The sequence below is a fragment of the Urocampus carinirostris genome, chromosome 3, assembly GCF_059441175.1.
Source record: "Urocampus carinirostris isolate Australia breed hairy pipefish chromosome 3, RoL_Ucar_1.0, whole genome shotgun sequence".
Lineage (NCBI taxonomy): Eukaryota > Metazoa > Chordata > Actinopteri > Syngnathiformes > Syngnathidae > Urocampus > Urocampus carinirostris.
In genome coordinates, this window is record NC_142351.1 from 5559552 (window position 1) to 5578817 (window position 19266).

Genomic DNA, 19266 nt, shown 5'->3' on the forward strand with positions numbered 1-19266 from the left:
GGAAAAAAGGAAGTTAGAGCAAAAGAAGTTAAAAAGACACAGAGAGAGAAAGAGCAACAAAGGAAGAGCAATACAAGTACAGTGTCTTTGTCCGGGGCACCTGGCTTTGGCCAAATCGAGTTGACATATTTCAACTTGAAGCTTGTTTTTCTCTTGCGCTTCTCTGAGTGTTGTCTCGCGGGCCGGGTTCAATCCCTTAGCGGCCCTGATCTGGTCCGCGGGCCGCCTGTTTGACACCTGTTTTTTAAATGAAGCAACATTAAAAAAAATAAAGTTTCTATAAAGTGTAAAGGCAAGGTAAGCAATTTCTCCTGGTATGCAGCTAAGTGTTTTGGGTGACATTGTGGTGAAACTGAAAATAATGATTGTCAAATCCAAAATAATCGTCATTTGGATTCGACAGTGTTTAACATAACCAGATGATGTAGCCTTATGAGGATAAGCAGTTGGAGACTGAATGAATGAATGAATGAATGAATTCCTGTTATTTCTTCTGGCAGGGACGACATGTCAAGACCGGACAGCTGGCTGCCATTAAAGTCATGGACGTCACAGAGGTGAAGACTGACGTTTTCATTTGTTCTTCTTCTTTAAGTTTAATGGCGGTTGGCATCCATCACTTTGGTGCATGACCGCCTGTACAGATCCCCTATCTCTCTGAGCAGAAACGTTTGCTGAACATTGCAAATGTTAATCTCTTAACTTTGTGAATTTTTTGGTGTGTGCGCCTGATAGGTTGGTCCTTTTGGTTGTAACATTTCTCAGAATTCACTGTGTGAATATAGCTTGTTTTTATATTCCTAAATATAAAAACAATCTTTCACACATACACACACACACACACACACATGAAATAACGTTTCAATAATCAGTCTAATTGCATCGCTTGTACGTTTATCAGTCTTGTACTCTTTTATTTTGAAGTCGCATTTCCGGTGTATTTTTCTGTTTCCTGTGTGAATAAAGTTAACTACACACACGGGAGCGGGCAGTGCTGCCGGGGGTAGGCCACCGGACAGTGCTCTCCAGCTTGGGAAATTTTTATTTGAGTAATTCAGCCAACATAGAGTTTATATAAGTTTTAACTTTAACACGCCGGCGCCCCTGCTGAAGTCACTGAAGGTGCATACAGGTGGCATTTAGTTTGAAATGTGAACAATCTCACAAAAACATCAGATTTCACCCAAATATGTTGTATGGCTAGAGCCTGGCAGTGCTCGAACCTGTGACCTCCCACTCTCAGGGCAGGCGCTCGACCCTAAGGCCACTGATCTAGTCTACGTCTGCAGCTTTACCTCACACACAGGGCTCACACCGCACGATAGAGTGCGCCTTTAATGCGCCCATTACGGTCGTGAAAATATGGTACTTTGTTGGATAGCTTTTCAGAAATTCCCAGTAACAGTGGTGGTAACTTTGGAAACCCACCACCAGTGTTCCCTCTAAGCTGCGCGCGTGCGCAATTGTGCACTGCTCGCACATTCTCAGCGCGCAAGAAAATCTAGCCGGCGCACAAAAATCTAGCCGGCGCACAAAAATCAGGGCTCAAAATGACTAATTAAGAAGCGACTTAAGTCAAAGTTACAGTGCATGAAGGTAAAAATACACGGGTTCCCCTGACGTTGTGTCCTAAATGCGGTATTTTGAAGTCGAGTCGAAGGAGAACGAAGTTGAGTAAAGTTAGTAGATTTTGTCGGGAAACCGGGTTCTTCGGCTCGGCTCGCTAAAAGGAACCGGCTCTTTCGGGTCCTAAACGGCTCTTAGGGTTGTTTTTGCTTCTTTAATCCTAACATGACCAAATATTATGTAAAATGATGCACAAAATGACTTAAAGGAAGGGGGGGAATAGAACAAAAAAGAAAAAATACCAAAATGAAAAAGTAGTGAAAAGCTGAGAAAAGAAACAAATGGAAGAGAAAAAAAGAAGGAAAATTTTTGAAAAAAGCCAGGAAAAAAGAAAAGAAAGAAATGTAGGAAAAAAGAAAATGGAGAACAAAAAGAAAAAAGTAACAGCTCGGAAAAAATAAACACAATGAGATTTTTTTTAAAGGAATTTTTAAAAAAGTAGAAAAAACACGGAAAAAAGAAGAAAAAGTTTGTGTTGCATTCCAATAATTTCCAATGATATCAAGTGAATCTTGTTGCCAACATTGTACTTCCACTCAAAAATGTGATTAAGTACAGCTCTGTATCTTACAACCGACTCAATAAGCCCCCAAAAATGTTAATATTATGCGACAAAATATATCAGGAAATAAAAAGAAACGGATATCTTGTGAAAGAATTGTAAGAACAAACGACGATTGTAGGCAATAGTACATGAGTCAATTCATTCAAAAGAGAAAAATAATTTTGCATTGCCGGAAACTCAGCAAAATGTAACTTGATGTCAAGTTTTGGACATGTTTGATATTGATTTAGTTGCCACACTTGGGATTATGGTTGCTCACTGTTGTTTCAAGCGTTGCTCACCGACTTTGTGTGAACGCTCAGACCCGTAAGGAAAATTACAGGGAACATTGCCCACCACATAGTATAAGCACATCTGGGACACAATTTATATGCCATGCAACTTTCGATAATATTAACAGCTACGTAAAATGGCAGTTTTTTGCCGCTTTCCACAAGATGTTGTCCTTGTATCAATACATTAAAACAAACACCCTCAAAATGTTCCTCACTCACTCACTTACCCGTCTGTTTGCAGGATGAAGAGGAGGAAATTAAACTGGAAATCAATATGCTGAAGAAGTATTCCCACCATCGAAACATTGCCACCTACTATGGAGCTTTTATTAAAAAGAGTCCACCCGGACATGATGACCAACTTTGGGTAAATCTATCATCTTCACATTTACAGTCAACCCCCCTTTTTAGCTGAGGTTACGTTTCAAAAAGTTTGATTCTTTATTCTTATAATTTTTACATTCATCATACAGTGGAACCTCGGTTCTCGACCATAATCCGTTCCAGAACCCTGTTCGAAAACCGATTTGTTCAATCACCGAAATCGTTTTTAATGGAAAATCGTTTTAATCCGTTCCAACACCCTGAATGTTTACCATGAACGTAAACATGAAGCTAACCCAGGCTAATCGTACGTTCACGTTATCGCAATCTTCCGTACAAAAGATTACGCTAACATGAACGTGTAAAAATAAAAAATAAAAAGGATTATGAATAGGATTTCTTACCTTTGTGGTGGACGGTGGGGAGAGAAAAATCATGAAAAGTTTTTTAACCTCTTCCAAAACTTGCGGCAGTTGCTTGCTTATAGCGCTAACTTCCTTAGCCGCATCACTCGATTTCACAGCCTCCTTATTCTTTACTATCGTACTGATAGTAGATTTAGCCATGCTGTATTCACTAGCAAGATCGGAAATTCGTACACCTTTCATATTTAGCTATTATGTCTTTCTTAAAGGCAATAGTTGTACGAACAACTTGTCTTTTTTTTCACCTGTCCTGCTTGCACCGACCTTCTTCGGAGGCATAATTAGGGGCTAAAACACCCGTACGGCGCTCAGCATCGCACCCTAGCGTACCGGCGTTCGAACTCCGATTTTTTGACCGAACAGCGAAGCAAGAATTTCTCAATTTTTGGTCGAACACCGATTTGTCCGAACTGAGAGGCGTTCGAAAACCGAGGTTCCACTGTACAATGAAACTTTTATACATCGAAAGCAAAGAACTACAGACTTTGTCTTCAACAAATAAGTTATTTATAAACAATTATATATATTTTATTGAATGAATGAAAACTTTATTATGAAAATTAGAATATAAACAGGACAAAAAACAATATGTAGTATGAAGGAGACGCTTATTTTCCCTACCCTTTCATCTTCCCTATTAATTACATTCTATAGATAGCTCCTCTTTTGATTCTAAATACAACACAATCTCAATGATACACACATTACATAGGTCAGATATCAATAATTATAATGATAACAATAGTCACATATTTTATACACTAATCATTGTAGTACCCATCCCTCAACGTCATAATGTTATTAGTCACTAAATATCATTGTGACACCAATGATAATAACAATAGCAATAATAATAGTTATGACATAATAATATTTACAATAACAACAAAGTTAACTATAGTTGTAAACGCAGTATTTCCAATCTCTAGTATCACTCATACCCCATTTTCTTCTTCTCTGTATTGTGCCAGAAATGTTTTTTTGTATTTAAATTTGACTCCGGACACAGACACACACATACTTTTCCTGGTGGTTCTCACCTTTGGGATTTTGAATTTACTACAGCTCCTCAAGTTATAATTTCCCTCTTTCCGAATGAATAATTTTTGGATGTTTTCTGGCACTGTGTTTTTGTTGACCTTAAATAGCAGTTGTGAAGTGAAAAATTGGACTAAATCATCCAATTTTAATAATTTGGACTGCAGGAATAAAATTATCCTGATATCCTACCATGTGTATGGTTCTAATTGCACGTTTTTGGAGGATAAAAGGGGTCTGTAGTGAACTTTTGTAATTATTGCCCCTGACTTAGACTTATTGACGTACAGTGGAACCTCGGTTTTCGAACGCCTCTCAGTTCGAACAAATCGGAGTCCGATCAAAAATTTAGAGGAATTCTTGCTTCGCTGTTCGGTCAAAAAATCGGAGTTCGTACGTTCATGTTAGCGTAATCTTTCGTAAGGAAGATTACTATAACACTAACGTACGATTAGCCTGGGTTAGCTTTATGTTTACGGTAAACATTCAGGGTGGTGGAACGGAGCCCAACATTCAGGGTGTTGGAACATAGCCCCCTTTCCAATGAACCGCTCACCACTTGTTGTGGAGACCCGGGTGCTAAATGACTTGTAAACGACCTGATTTTTTAAATTTTTACACGTTCACGTTAGCGTAATCTTTTCTACGGAAGATTACGATAACGCGAACGTACGATTAGCCTGGGTTAGCTTTATGTTTACGTTAAACATTCAAGGTAAACATTCAGGCTGTTGGAACGGATTAAAACGATTTACATTATTTTTAATGGGAAAAATGATTTCGGTGATCGAACAAATCAGTTTTCGAACAGGGTTCTGGAATGGATTATGGTCGAGAACCAAGGTTCCACTGTACATGTAATAACCGTTTAGCCAATCAGAATGTGGAACACAATGCACGTTGCAAATCATATCGACATTTCGTTCTGTGTACATTGTTACAAACAATGACAATACAAAGGAAATTATTATTATTATTAGTACTGCATTAGAGAGAGGGTTCAATCTATACCCAGCAATCTAAACACTATATTTTTTTCATTCTTCTGAGTGTTCTCATGCATATTTTTCCTCCCCGGCTTTAGTTGGTGATGGAGTTTTGTGGAGCTGGCTCCATCACAGATTTAGTGAAGAACACCAAGGGGAACCAGCTGAAGGAAGATTGGATTGCCTACATCTCCAGAGAAATTCTCAGAGTATGTGTGTTTATTTACAGTCTGCAGGCTGAACATGGCTCGCCATCACTTTTAAACATGCCCCATGATAGACACCAGTGCTGTTCCTTAATGTTGTTTACTAGGGTGTGTCTTGGGCAAGTAGAGCCTGGTGTGGCCCCCATTCCTCCCTAGCCCAACAAAGGTTTCCACCCGGTCTCGAACTGGAGACCTGTTAGGCGAATGTGATAACCCTAAGACTCCATTGCAAAAATAAAAATCTTAGAATGGTGGAAAATGTAGCAACATTTAATTGTAATTTTACTCAGTTGACTATATTTTAACTTTTTTTCTTTTGGGCCGTGCTAATAATAAAGTAATTGGGAGTTTTTATACAGAATCCTTTTCAGACAGACTAAAAAATAATAACTTATTAGCTGCATTCTAATGAATGAAATAGAAGTAAGGTCTCGGGCATAAAATGTCAATCATTACATTCGGGGTTGGGCTGGGTTTGGCCTCAATTTTTTTTTTTGCAATCAAATGCATGATGAGTGTAGCATGGGCATCTAAGATGGAAAACAGCTGGGACAAATGCATGAAGCCCTACCTAGTCACAGGTCAAATTTGATTAGAATCTTAAAAACTGAACTTTGGTGTTTTTCACATTTTACTATGGGTATGTTTAGGCGTTTCCAAAATTTGGAGACTCCAAAAAGACGAGTGAGTGGTGACAGCATACAGACACAGTTTTTGCATCTCAGTTTGACTGCATGTCAATCGTAATAATCCTTGGATGCATGATTAGTAGGATCAAACATTATTAAAAGTAAAAAAAGTGCAATATGGCAGTGTTCTCGTTTGCCCGCCTCCCTGCGTCCTAGACGCATCATTTTTGCTGGGGACGCATAGTCTCGAATCAACGTGCGTCCTCGGGACGCAACTTTTTTGACACAAAATTGTCATTATTACCCAATTTCATTTTTTTAAAACAAAGATTTACTGCACTCCAAACTTTTCGTCAGGCAGATCCGGCAGATGTTGTTTTGGTCTCGCGGTTCGAGTTTTTGTCTGCACGCCGATCGATCTCGAGTTGTGTGGTGAAAAGTCCGTCTCTTTTTAGAGAACCGGCTTTTTCGGCTAAACTCATTCAAGAGAGCCGGCTCTCAAACGGCTCACTTGCTTTCATGCATTATATTACGAATTATTATGTTGTATAAAGAAGTTAAGAAAAAAAGGAAATTTAAAAGGAGAACATTAAAAAATCGGTATATTACCAACAATAATTTGATGCAGAAAATGAATTAATAATTTGATGATTAAAACTGAATGAATCTATAGATTTTTATTCTATATTTGTCACCGATTTACAATTTCAACTTCGATAACACAACATTTTAGATTTTTGAGCATGCGACTCATCACTTTTCACAGGTAAAATGAACACTGATATGGTCATATTCCAGGTATTTCTCATAAAACATGTGTATGACATGATACTATAATATTTTTATTGCCCCCACTCATGGATGACAGTATGTACTAGTAGGTCATGCACCCAAGGGGTAAGTACTCACAGAAAACAAAACTAGCACAGAAAATGCACTTTCCTTTTGAAATTGCTTCGAAATTGCAATACTGGTCTGTAAAATCGCAATTTGTTTTGTCCCCCATATTCGTGCAGCACTATACTCCAATAACTACTGTACTAAAATATATATTTTGCGTATTTTCTGACATCTGCAAAAGTAAGCTTAGAACTGAATCCCAAAAAATGCAGTTGCTCTGTTATCCAAGCTGTCAATTTCAAATAAATTTCAGTGGCTCATACCCAGGCCCTTTTTCCTTAGCCATTGCGCCGTTCACTTGTGTGTTTCCTTGGGTTTGGGTAACAAATGTTTCATTCAATATTTTGTTTTTCCTGATTTGTGAAGCTCAACTCCCTCAGCTGAACCCCACATCTGTTTTTTGTCTGCCATTTGAAGGGTTTGGCTCACCTACACGCCCATCACGTCATCCACCGTGACATCAAGGGCCAAAACGTCCTGTTGACAGAAAATGCCGAAGTCAAATTGGGTGAGCGGAAAATCCGTGTGGTTTGTCAAAAAACAAGTCGGTAAATAGCAAGTGCAGCTTTTATCTGTCAACAGTTAATCAAACCTATTTCCATTCCCTCAGTGGATTTCGGTGTAAGCGCCCAGCTGGATCGAACTGTGGGAAGGAGAAACACATTCATTGGTACTCCTTATTGGATGGCCCCTGAAGTCATCGCCTGCGACGAGAACCCTGACGCGACATACGACTACAGAGTAAGACTGTTGGTAGAACATGCTCATTTCACATGTATGCGTGCACGCCTGACAAAGTTGATTTATTGCAGAGTGATCTGTGGTCTTGTGGCATCACGGCAATTGAGATGGCTGAAGGAGCGCCCCGTAAGGACTACTTTCTTCTCCCTGAAACACGGCTTTAACGGTATCTCTAACATAAAAAACGTTCATTTGCAGCGCTTTGTGACATGCATCCGATGCGGGCACTCTTCCTGATTCCAAGGAACCCACCTCCGAGACTCAAATCCAAAAAATGGTGAGTTGCGCAAGATTCTAGATCGGGGGTCTGCAACCTTTTCGGTGTGGAGTGCCACTTTCAAATGTCCTTGTAAATCAGTGTGCCACACCACGATTTATGACTTGCACGTGATTTTTTTAAAATCCAACAGAGCTGTCATTTTACACCAGTCCAAATATACAACATGGATATACATTTTAATCTTATAACTCAGTGTTATTCAACCCATTTTGAACCCAGGTAGACTTTTATAAAAAAGTTCGGAGGCACATCGTCCGTCAAATGTTTGAAAATGAAGTTACGTCAAATATTTCACTTTACGACCTCATAAGCAGATAATTAATATATAAAAAGAAATACATTATTCTTAAAATAAAAAAGAATGATGTGCTTTGTTTTTATTTTTTACAGTGCAATCTTAAACTGCTTTGATAAACAAATTAAGTTATTAAATGTACTGTGCTACCTCATGAGCAGATAATTAATATATGAAAAGTCTATAAAGATCCACTGCCACTTACTGATATGGATGACTATTACAGTTCCTCGTCTGAAGATAGCAAAAATACTGAATCATTGCCTGATTTTTTGGAAAGATAAAATTCCAGCGGCACACTAGACAAGGTCTCACGGCATACTAGTGTGCCCCAGCACACTGGTTGAAAAACACTGGTATAACTGACCAATTTATCTTCCACTATTCTTGTTCACCAATCAACTAAAAAATTATGTGAATAACAAGTGGAAAGGCCTGTAGCCATCCATGACTTCAACTTTTTGCCACAAGAATGAACCTGAATCAACCATTCTTCATTAACAATGAACTACAATCAAAAAACAAGTGCTATGGACAGCTAACATACCATTCATCAATGGTATCTTGTTGCAGAAAATATCAAAACTTGAAATAACAGCACCAAAGCAGAAGGCACGCGCGTGGTGGCTCGGATGTTCTGTTTCCTGATGGAAGCGGTACGAACCCTCTGTGGCCCAGGTGGCTGGGATCGGTGAGATGGCGTTTGCTCTCCTCTTGACTCGGCCTACATATACTGTGTGGATGCCAAGTCAGGGAGGGGGCCGCTCACGATGCCACGTGCAGTCTTAACCACCCTCGCCAGTTGTTGTCCTACCCTGGCATTTAAAAATAAATATCATGCTCAAACTTGTCCTCAAGAGAATGGCAGCTTTGCACTTTTGACGTTATCCCAAGCTTTTGGATGCCTCACTTCGTTTTTCTTTTGGCTGAAACATAAAATGAATTTGTAGTAAAAAAAAAAAAGCGTGCAACCCCAAATTAATAAACAAACTTAATTTGTTTTTCAAAAAGATATTTGATTAAAATGTTTCACGGGGGCATTACCAGTGTCTGAAATAACATACCTCTTTTACATCGGGCGTACAACTTACGAAACCTCTCCGCCTGTGTGGCCGACCACTTTTTCAAGGAAAAAAAAAACGAAAGATCTTTTTTCAAATCAAACCTTTGCTTTAATCCGATTTCGAAATCTTTGTTCGGTTTGGAAATTTCGGAATTTCGTTTGGCAATTTGCATACTTGGCTGCCAATCAGAAGCCTGCATCGAATAACTTCGTGCTTCTGGACTTTCCCGAGCGTTATCAGGTCGTGCATTTGCATATCATTCCGAATTAGACGCACAGAGAACACAAAAGAAAACAATTTGTGGTTAGGAATCAAGCCAAAATATCAGCCCCAGAAGAACGATTCAAAAGAAGTTAAACAACATTTATGATGCTACAAAACGTAAACGTACATTAAAAGCATCGTGGAAAGAGGAATTCACGTGGCTTGTAGCAGATGACGCAACGAAAACATTGCATGAATGAAGATGAGTCGATACAGGTACATACTGGTGGCAGATGGAAAACAGCGATGTCATATACATGCAATGAATGTTATAAGTATATTTATAATAAACTTAATTTGAAAATGTTGTTCTGTTATATATTCTGATTATCAATCCTTAATACTTTGCAACAATGGCTTTTCTTTACGATTAGTCGTCTTATTGTGTTTCAACTAGTGAAAAATGGGGCAGGCAACTTTATGGCTAGGCAGGCAACCATTCAGAGTTGTTTGCCCTAGTGTCCGCTAACTTTTTCTCATGAGTTGCTCTGAAAATTTACATTTATCATTACAATCAAAACCTGTGCATAGCTATCAAATTGGCCTCATGATATAAATTCCCACTCCTAGTACTGATCTGTCCATTAATCAGGCTTTATAAGACTGTATCCTGCAATGAGTGTCCCAACATCAAGTTCTTTACAATTATACTGTTCATAAACTGAGTACCATTTGCATCAATTGATGTGTTAAACGCATTTGTAACTGAATCTAATCCCAACTTTGCTTTTTATTCGTTCGTAATCCAGGTCCAAAAAGTTTTTTAGCTTCATCGAAAGCTGCCTGGTAAAGAACTACACCCAGCGGCCGCCCACCGAACAGTTGCTCAAGCATCCTTTTATCCGTGACCAACCGAATGAGAGGCAGGTCCGAATTCAGCTGAAAGACCACATTGATCGCACTAAGAAAAAGAGGGGCGAGAAAGGTAAATTTGTTTCTCCGATTCTGTTGGAAATACATTGCTCTGCTGTTTGCATGCATCACTTAGAATGTTTCCTTTGCATAGATGAGACAGAGTATGAGTACAGTGGTAGTGAGGAAGAGGAAGAGGATCCTGCCGAGCAGGAGGGAGAACCGAGGTTTGTTTGGAGTACTGTTCTTACTTGCTAAGTGATGCCCTCACTCCTTAGTCCTCACTACATTCATTACTATAGTTAACACAGGGGTCGGGAGTGTATGGCTTACAAGGCTCTTTTCATGAGTACATCTGAGATAAAATAAGGCCGTAGAAATCTTCTGACCAATTTTGGTGCATCCGAAGCCGAAGCAATACAGTATTTGCTCGGTCCAAAATAAATAGGGGCAATTTTCAACTACACTTTACAGCAACCAACCCTTTTAGCTGTACGTCTCTAAGGGATCCTTTATTTGGAAGCTCAATAAACAATGTATGTTAACTGTTGAGACACTTGTGAAAATCTGTAGACAACTGAAAACGCCTGCCAAGCACCTGTGGCAATTTAATTGGGTGAGCGGTAGCGGTGGGGCGAATATCTGCAAACATAGCGCACTCCCCTAATTATATATATATATATATATATATATATATATAGCTTTCTTGTTTTCAGTATTTTGTGAAATGTTTAGAAAATAACTCTTCTCGCACAGTGTTTTAAACCATTGTTTATGATAAAAGGGATAAAAATGATGGTCAGAGCCTCAACAATCTTATGTTCCGTATTTTCACGACCATAAGGCACACAATCGTCTTAAGATTTTCTTCAAAATGTTTCGTGCGCCCTTTCGTTTTCGATTTATCTTTGAGGCTGCACATCAATTAATTGATGAAAACCAAATGTATCAAATCGCGACTGAAACGCAACAGTAAGCGAACCGAGAGGGGAATTCATGTAAATGTTAAAAGTTCCCTTTAATTATTATTTTGTACGCTGACATGACGGCGCGCATGGGTGTGCAGCAGCTTACAGCTCTTCAGTTACTTTTCTGTGTATTAGTGCAGTGTTTTTCAACCTTTTTTGAGCCAGGGCATGTTTTTTACATCGGAAATATTTTGCAGCACATCACTAACCAAAAATTTTATAAAATGACACTGAACAGTATGTTTAATTACAATATAATTTGTAATACCCCCAGTTTTTACAGCACAGACACTTGAGAATGACATAATAATTGCAGAAAATGATTCATTAATTTTTTAATAAAATTTTGAATTTTAAAAGTGACATTGGATCATTTTTCACGGCATACCTGACGATCTCTCACGGCACACTAGTTGAAAATCACTATCAGTGTTCTTTTGTCCATCTTGCTTTCTCTTCTGCACACATGCTTGGCCAATAATGCCTACAGTCGTCAGGAACTCTTAAATTTGGGACTGATTCTGAATTACGAATTTCTGGGAAATTTTTATGCCACCTTTGATATCCCAAAAGAATTTCAAAGGGCCAACCCACTTAAGAAGCAGTGTAGACGGCATGGGGATTTTAAACAGAAGTGCGGCTGCCGTTCGGGGTTGTTGTATACAGAAATAGAACCAGCCATATTGTGAAAATAGGGTAACTGTGGGAGGGAGATGCACTTTAAGTGGTAGATTTGTTTAAATGGGACATAAACTCTGGCAATATTAGTATTTTATAGATTTTATCAAATCAAAGATCACGATGAAATGCGCTGAAGCTAATAATTACCCTTTGTCCGGGAGCATGCTTGATTTTAGTTTGTCTTAAAATATTTTGCTTTCTAGCTCTTTGAGTCAAAAAGATTCCTAACCCTCGGTTTAATCATGCGTTTGATCTCTGTCATGGCCTAGCTCCATCGTTAATGTGCCGGGTGAGTCCACGCTGCGCCGAGACTTCATCCGCTTGCAGCAGGAGAACAAGGAAAGGTCGGAGGCCCTCCGTCGTCAGCAACTACTGCAAGAGCAGCAGCTTCGAGAACAAGAAGAATACAAGCGCCAACTGCTGGCCGAGAGGCAGAAGCGTATCGAGCAGCAGAAGGAGCAACGGCGGCGCCTGGAGGAGGTTGGATATACAGTAACCACTCGTTTTCTGCAGGGGTTGCGTTTTCAATAAAGTCTTGTGATAGTCGAAACCCCCAATGTAGAAACATTTATTTATTAGATATCAGTCAGATAGAATATTGAGACCCTCGCTATTTCGCGCTTCAGTTATCGCTTATTCACTCCTCAGAGTTTTAATTGAATTGTCTTAATTGTCATTGATATCAACGTATTGTTAATCGTGGTCAAAGAGAGCGCACAACAAGTGCTGCACTGGGCAGATTGTGTGTGTGTGTATTGGGTGGGCGTGACTGTTTGCGTAAACGACTGTGACAGGCTGCTGTAGGCTGTCAGTCAAACAGCAGGGGTGGGCATGAATCAAAACAAACTGGGAAGGGTATCAGCCACTAGCTTTTATCGGCTCGTTGTACTAAAAAGGAATTCATCAATTGGACTCTGAGGAGAGTCGCAAAGAAATATTGATCACCATCAGGTGCTTCATAAATTGTTATTGGGTACGGTATTCCTCTGAGGCGTCGTCGGGAGAGAAAGCAGGATACAACCCTGGAAATGCTAGAGAGACGACGTCCATCGGATGAGCTAGATGAAGTGGCTGGGGATAGGGAGGTCTGGGGCGGCAGTGGCTCCTGAGGTAGAGCGCTCGTTTTGGGATCAAGAGATCCCAGTTCGAATTCCGGCTCATCCGTGTTACATGTCGAGTGTCCTTGGGTAAGAAACTGAACCCCTAATACCCCCAATAAGCAGGTTAGCGCCTTACATGGCTGCACGGCCGCTATTGGGAAATGTGAAGCACAATGTAAAGCGCTTTGGGAAGTCTTGACTTGAAAAGCGCTATATAAATGCAGATCATTTCTTTTCATTTCATTCACTGTTGAGGCTGCTGCCCACATGATCCCACCCCGCATAAGCGTAAAATGATACAAGGATGGATGGAAAATATATATGACTGTAACAAAAGAACAACGATAGATCTACAAATAAAAATTGCAGTTAAATGAATGTTCTGTATTGTCATTATACAATAGTACAATATAATTGAAAGGGTTTGCCTTTCAGCGTAAGAAAACGCTTTAGAGAACATCCGGCTAGCTGCACGCTAGCATCGGGGACCCTTGGGTTGAACCAGGTCTTTGTAATGATTCAAATCCAAGATTTACTTGTACCATTTCCCACAAATTCATCTGTTTTATGGATAACGGATCTGTTGTTGGTGAGGTACAGGCTCGCCAGGGGTGGCTGTTAAGAGTTATTACATAGCCTAGCCGCAACAGGCCTGACCTGAAGCCCCGTTATTGCTTTCTCTCCCAATGCCGTCTCAGTCTTTTCCTGAAACCTCATAGCAACCCACAGAGAACCCGCTGGTGATCAGTATTTCTTTGAAACAAAAAAAAAACTAAAAGAATAAACTTAACGCACGGCGGCGCATTGGTTAGCGCGTGTGCGGCACAGTTCTGAGGTCATGAGATCGAACCTCCTGTGCAGAGTTTGCATGTTCTCCCCGTGCTTATGTGGCTTTCCTCCGGGCACTCCGGTTTCCTCCCACATTCCAAAAACATGCGTGTCAGGTTAATTGGCTGGTCCAAATTGTCCTTAGGTGTGAATGAGCAAGAGAATTGTCTGTCCCTGTGTGCCCTGCGACTGGCTGGCAACTAGTTCAGGGTGTCCCCTGCCCACTGCCTGAAGATAGCGGGGATGGGCTCCAGCACCCCCGCGACCCTACTGAGGATAAGCGGCGCAGATAATGGATGGATGAATGGATGTTTATGAAATGAAATAAAATGATCTGCATTTATATAGCGCTTTTCAAGTCACTGACTTCCCAAAGCGCTTTACAATGTGCTCCACATTTCCCAATAGCGGCCTTGCAGCCATGTAAGGCGCTAACCTGCTTATTGGGGGTATTAAGGGTTCAGTGTCTTACCCAAGGACACTTCGACATGTAACATGGACGAGCCGGGATTCGAACTGGGATCCCTTGATCCCAAGACGAGCGCTCTACCTCCTGAGCTACTGCCGCCCCATTTACACAAAAAATCATAGGAAATGCAATTGAAATATTTCTAAATCTACAAAAAACAAGATAAAATACCAAAACTTAACTTTTTTAATACTCAACAAATTTAAAGTCAACCACATAATATTGACGAGAAAAAAGGCGCCTTGAAAGGAAGCAGTTGTTGATTAGTTGGGAGCCGGCTCCCTTCGTTTACTTTCAAAAAACTGCTCATAGAGGCGTTTAATTGGCGAACGACACGAGTCTGTTGCCGCTGCATTCACCAATTCACCATTTATTCTGTCGCTTTAGTCAATACTGTATTCGTAATCCCTATCTGACTATTTCTATTTTGAATGGTGACATGATCCGAAAAGACGTGACGTAAACAACTCTGGGGAGAGCGGAAAACCACGCCGCTAAAAACTGGGTCAGGTGTGCCAAGGAGGGGCATGCCACTGTTGGCGTTTACAACCAAAAAATAGTTATATTACCCCATTACTGAAAAACAAAAAAAACTCCGTTACGCAACAGCGTTTTTTATACTGGCGTTATTCCCACCACTGATAATCCAAACATAGTTGTTCCAGTTGCATTCACGCCAATAGATACACGAAAGCTGACCGTCATATTTTTCGTCCGGAACGCAGCAACAGAGACGAGAACGCGAGATGAGACGGCAACAGGAACGCGATCAGCGTCGCCGGGAGCAAGAGGAGAAGAGACGAACCGAAGAGATGGATCGCAGGCGCAAAGAAGAGGAGGAGCGTCGACGCGCTGACGATGAGAAAAGGAGGAACGATCGTGAGCAGGTCGGTTTCGTTGAGAAATTGATAATGCTGAGTTCAAGGCCAGAACAATCTGTTACCTGTTCCTCTTCTACATTCATTTATCACACTTAAGTTGTTATTACGGCTTGAAAAGATGTCAGGCTTTCAAAAGTATGTTCGTCATGCTAATTGGGTATACAGACGCTGCCCTAATTACGAATAAAGTTCTGGATGATCGTTTGTCTATAGCATGACTGGATAGCATCTATTCGTTAGCATGTACCTGTATTTAGTCGTAAGTTGTTTAAGTGCTATATTTTGTATGGAATGTATGTATGTTTAAGGGTTGTATAAGTAACCTGTATTTTTTTTGTACTAAAAAATACACATTTCATAAAATGATATGCTAAGATAAATAAAGTTAAGTTTAACTTATTTTTGGACGATGAGCTTCAAGAGTTAGGCGACTTTTTTCTCCGTGGTAAAAAGTGGCCAAAAAAAAGCTATGCAACCATTTTCTCAACCACATCAAGTTTTCTTATTCCACTTTCATTTCAAAAGAAACGGCTCGCCTCTTCTTTATACTTACACCAACCATATTGAATAGATGCATGAGAAATTAAACACTAAACATGTCAACGTTCTTAGCGCGCTGGAGATACAGTGCAGTATGTTTACACATGAACTTGGAAGAGGAAGCAGATTCCTTCTTCCGGGTGGATGCTGAGTGACCTCTCACAGCGCCACACGCCGGTAGCGGCGCAAGGAAGCACTACAGTAATGTCCTGTACTCGGAAAAAGGCGGCGCAATACAAAATCTAACTTGCAGCATTGTTTGGATATTTTTCCTCATACCGAAAAAAATGTTCATATCTACCGTTTTTTGTAAGTCGAATGGTCGTAGCTAGGGGAGCGTCTGTACCCATTAAACAGAGCAAAACCTAATAACAGACAGGTTAGGGATGATTACACCTTCAATGAGGGCTTCAACTAACAATTATTTTCGTAACCAATGACTTTTTCGGTTATTTTTTTGGATTCATTGGATTTCTTAGACATTTTTAATTTCCTCGTCTGTATTAAAATATTAAGAGATTGGGCAGATAAAACTTATGTGAGGTGTTACATTATTTGGGCGCAATAGCATAATAGACAAAAACAAGACAAAACCTTAACATTTGTATTCTGACACAAAGTTATGCTTCTACTGACAGGAATATATCCGGCGGCAGCTGGAGGAAGAACAGAGACATTTGGAGATGCTCCAGGAGCAGCTTCTGCGTGAGCAAGCTATGTTACTAGTAAGTCATACAACCATAGTGACGCAAACTTACCTCGAGATTACGCCATTACCGACTGAGGGTACGCGACTCTAAACAAAAAAAGAAACAGAATTGCAGTTGAACAAATGTCATTATACAAAAGTATAACGAAATTCAGAGTGGGAAAGCGATTTAGAGAGCGGCTAGGTATCTGCTTGCTAGCATCGGATAACTGCGACTTTAGCAAGGTCTCTGTGCTGATTGAAATACAAGAGTCACGAATGGAGTGGTTTCCCATGAGTTCAAGCTCCAGTGCATCCGTTTCATGGGTAATGGATCTGGCATTGGTAAAATACAGCCTCTGCTGTATTTCTCTACGCATTTCTTAACACTCTTCCGACTATCCTCAGTGTCTAATTTAATTGACGAATTTCTTTTCATTTTAACAAGCTGCTAAGGCTTCTATCTGTCACGTCGTTGTTTGTTTCGGTGGCCAATTGGGCGTACGCCCGCCCACACCGGCTGTTGACTGATAGCATACGCCACCCTATCACATGCGCTTGCAAACTTTGCCTCGCCCCTATTGGCTAATATCGTTAAAACTTAACTCTGATAGGCCGGCGTTGTTAAAACCTAAACTTTGACAATTCTGGTTGGCCAAACACTCAATTGCTCACAAATATGGAACTATAAATCCTTTTAAAAAAGCGCATTGTCTTGCGATTACACAATCACACTATGTCTTAAAACAATGTCAATTAGATTTTGGTTAATCGTGCAATTGGCATTGAAATAAGAGGTTAAGGGATTCAAATGAATAAACAAACAAAATTGAATCCAATTTTTGAAAGTCTTAAAAATGCGAACACATTGAGACTGATAGTTGTTTGGACTTTACAGGTAAGCCGTAGAGTAGGGAATTGCAATAGTCAAGGTGGAAAGTCACAAGGCTATTGATAAGGATGCTGGTGGTGTGGGGAGTGAGGGAGAGGTAAAAACTGTGGATGGGGCTTACCTGGTGATGTTTTTATCATGAAAGTAGAAGGAGAGTGAAATGTCAAGGATGAAACCCAGACTCTTGACCTGAGGGGAAGGAGAAACTAAGGATTTCTCAATGGCAAGAAAGAAGCTGATGACTTTAGAGAGGTTGGATATGGTGCCAATGAGAAAAAAATCATTGTCTTGCCGTTCCATTTTAAAGAAGTTCATGGTAAATTATGATTTTTATTTCAGATAGGCAGGAGATGAGGGAGGAAAGGGGGAAGTGTGGAACTTGGTTTGCAGGAAAGCTAGTTGGGTGTCATCCGCGAAGCAGTGGAGGAGAATTTACTGAAGAAATGGCCCGGGGGGAGGAGGTAGGTTATGAAGAAGAGGGGTCCCAGGACAGAGCCCTGAGGCACACCTGTGGTAACAGGAGAAGGACTTAAGTTGTATGAATTGAGTGCAGCCTGTGATGTAGGAATGGAACAAATGGAGGGGGTTGCGGGTTGGTTTGGATTCAGCGCTCATACTGTTGCTATGGGTTCAATCTTCGTTACCACCACCATTGATATGCAATTGTGGTCAGCGATAAATATCAAATGATCAATAATTGGATGACACACCGGTATGCTTTTCCAATTTAACCTGTACACAAGGTGCACCGGATTATAAGGCGCACATTCATATTTCTGGACAATTTGGTGTTTGAGGGTGCGCCCAATAGACTGGGAAATAGGGTATCTGAGGTTTATTTTCTTTGCACTTTTGTATCCCCCAATAACCCCAATGTTTGTCTCGTTGTTCTTCTTTGACCCCAGGCTGATGAGCGATACCGGAAAAACATTCAGGGCTCTCCTCAGGCTGCTCCTCCTCCCAAGCAGCCTCCTCTTCCCCCTCGCTCTGCCGAGGCCTTCTCCAATGGTAGCAACTCCTCCGAGGCCTCAGCCATGCACCGGCCCATGGAGCCTCAGGTAACACGGTCACTCCACTTCACGTTCCCTAACGAATATTTCAATAAAATACAAATAACACATTGTGAAAAAATGCAATTGTGTTTGTTAAATTCTGAACAGTACTTAAAAACTACACGAGAGTTCTGCAAAACTTTAAATAAAAAATAAATAATAATAATCGGAACTGCAGTTAACTCTTAATCCTTTACACATTGAAAAAAAATCTCACAAAATTAGAATCGCATTTTACATCATGTACACAATCTTTCGTTCGTTCTTTTGTTCTGTTTCTTTCATTCTGTTTCTTTCATTCTGTTGTCCTTTAATTTATTTCGTTCTTTCTCCGTTTCTGTTGTTTTTTTGGTCTTTGTCTATTTTTGTTTTTTTGTTTCTGTTTCCCTCCTTCATCCATCCATATTTCTTTGTCTGGTTCTTTGTTCTTTCTATCTTTCTATCGTTCTCTCTGTTTCTTTAGTTCTTTTTTTTTTTCTTTTTTTTTTTTATTTTGTTTTTTTCTTTTGTTCTGTTTCTTTGTTTTTGTTTGTCTGTTTCTATGTCTGTTTTTTTTCACTGTTTTTTTTTTTACTTTGTTTGTTTCCTTCTTTCCACCCATCCATCCCTCCCTCCTTCCGGTTTTGGTCGACAACCGTACACATTTTAACTAATTTGATTTGATTCAGGACTCACTGGTTAGAGTCTAACCACTGTC

General features: G+C 40.1%; 1 protein-coding gene across 4 annotated transcripts in view; it reads left to right on the forward strand.

The window, feature by feature from the left end:
- Nucleotides 1–19266, forward strand: part of LOC148368460 (mitogen-activated protein kinase kinase kinase kinase 4-like) — a 47816-nt gene that overhangs the window by 7807 nt on the left and 20743 nt on the right. For all 4 annotated transcript variants that reach the window (XM_088330468.1, XM_088330471.1, XM_088330470.1 and 1 more), the window contains exons 3-15: nucleotides 501–557; nucleotides 2708–2833; nucleotides 5338–5448; nucleotides 7392–7482; nucleotides 7585–7715; nucleotides 7787–7841; nucleotides 7914–7992; nucleotides 10368–10543; nucleotides 10625–10697; nucleotides 12389–12599; nucleotides 15242–15403; nucleotides 16576–16662; nucleotides 18423–18575. In XM_088330468.1, coding sequence (XP_088186594.1) covers nucleotides 501–557; nucleotides 2708–2833; nucleotides 5338–5448; nucleotides 7392–7482; nucleotides 7585–7715; nucleotides 7787–7841; nucleotides 7914–7992; nucleotides 10368–10543; nucleotides 10625–10697; nucleotides 12389–12599; nucleotides 15242–15403; nucleotides 16576–16662; nucleotides 18423–18575 — 1512 coding nt within the window. The remainder of the gene's footprint in view (nucleotides 1–500; nucleotides 558–2707; nucleotides 2834–5337; nucleotides 5449–7391; nucleotides 7483–7584; nucleotides 7716–7786; nucleotides 7842–7913; nucleotides 7993–10367; nucleotides 10544–10624; nucleotides 10698–12388; nucleotides 12600–15241; nucleotides 15404–16575; nucleotides 16663–18422; nucleotides 18576–19266) is intronic.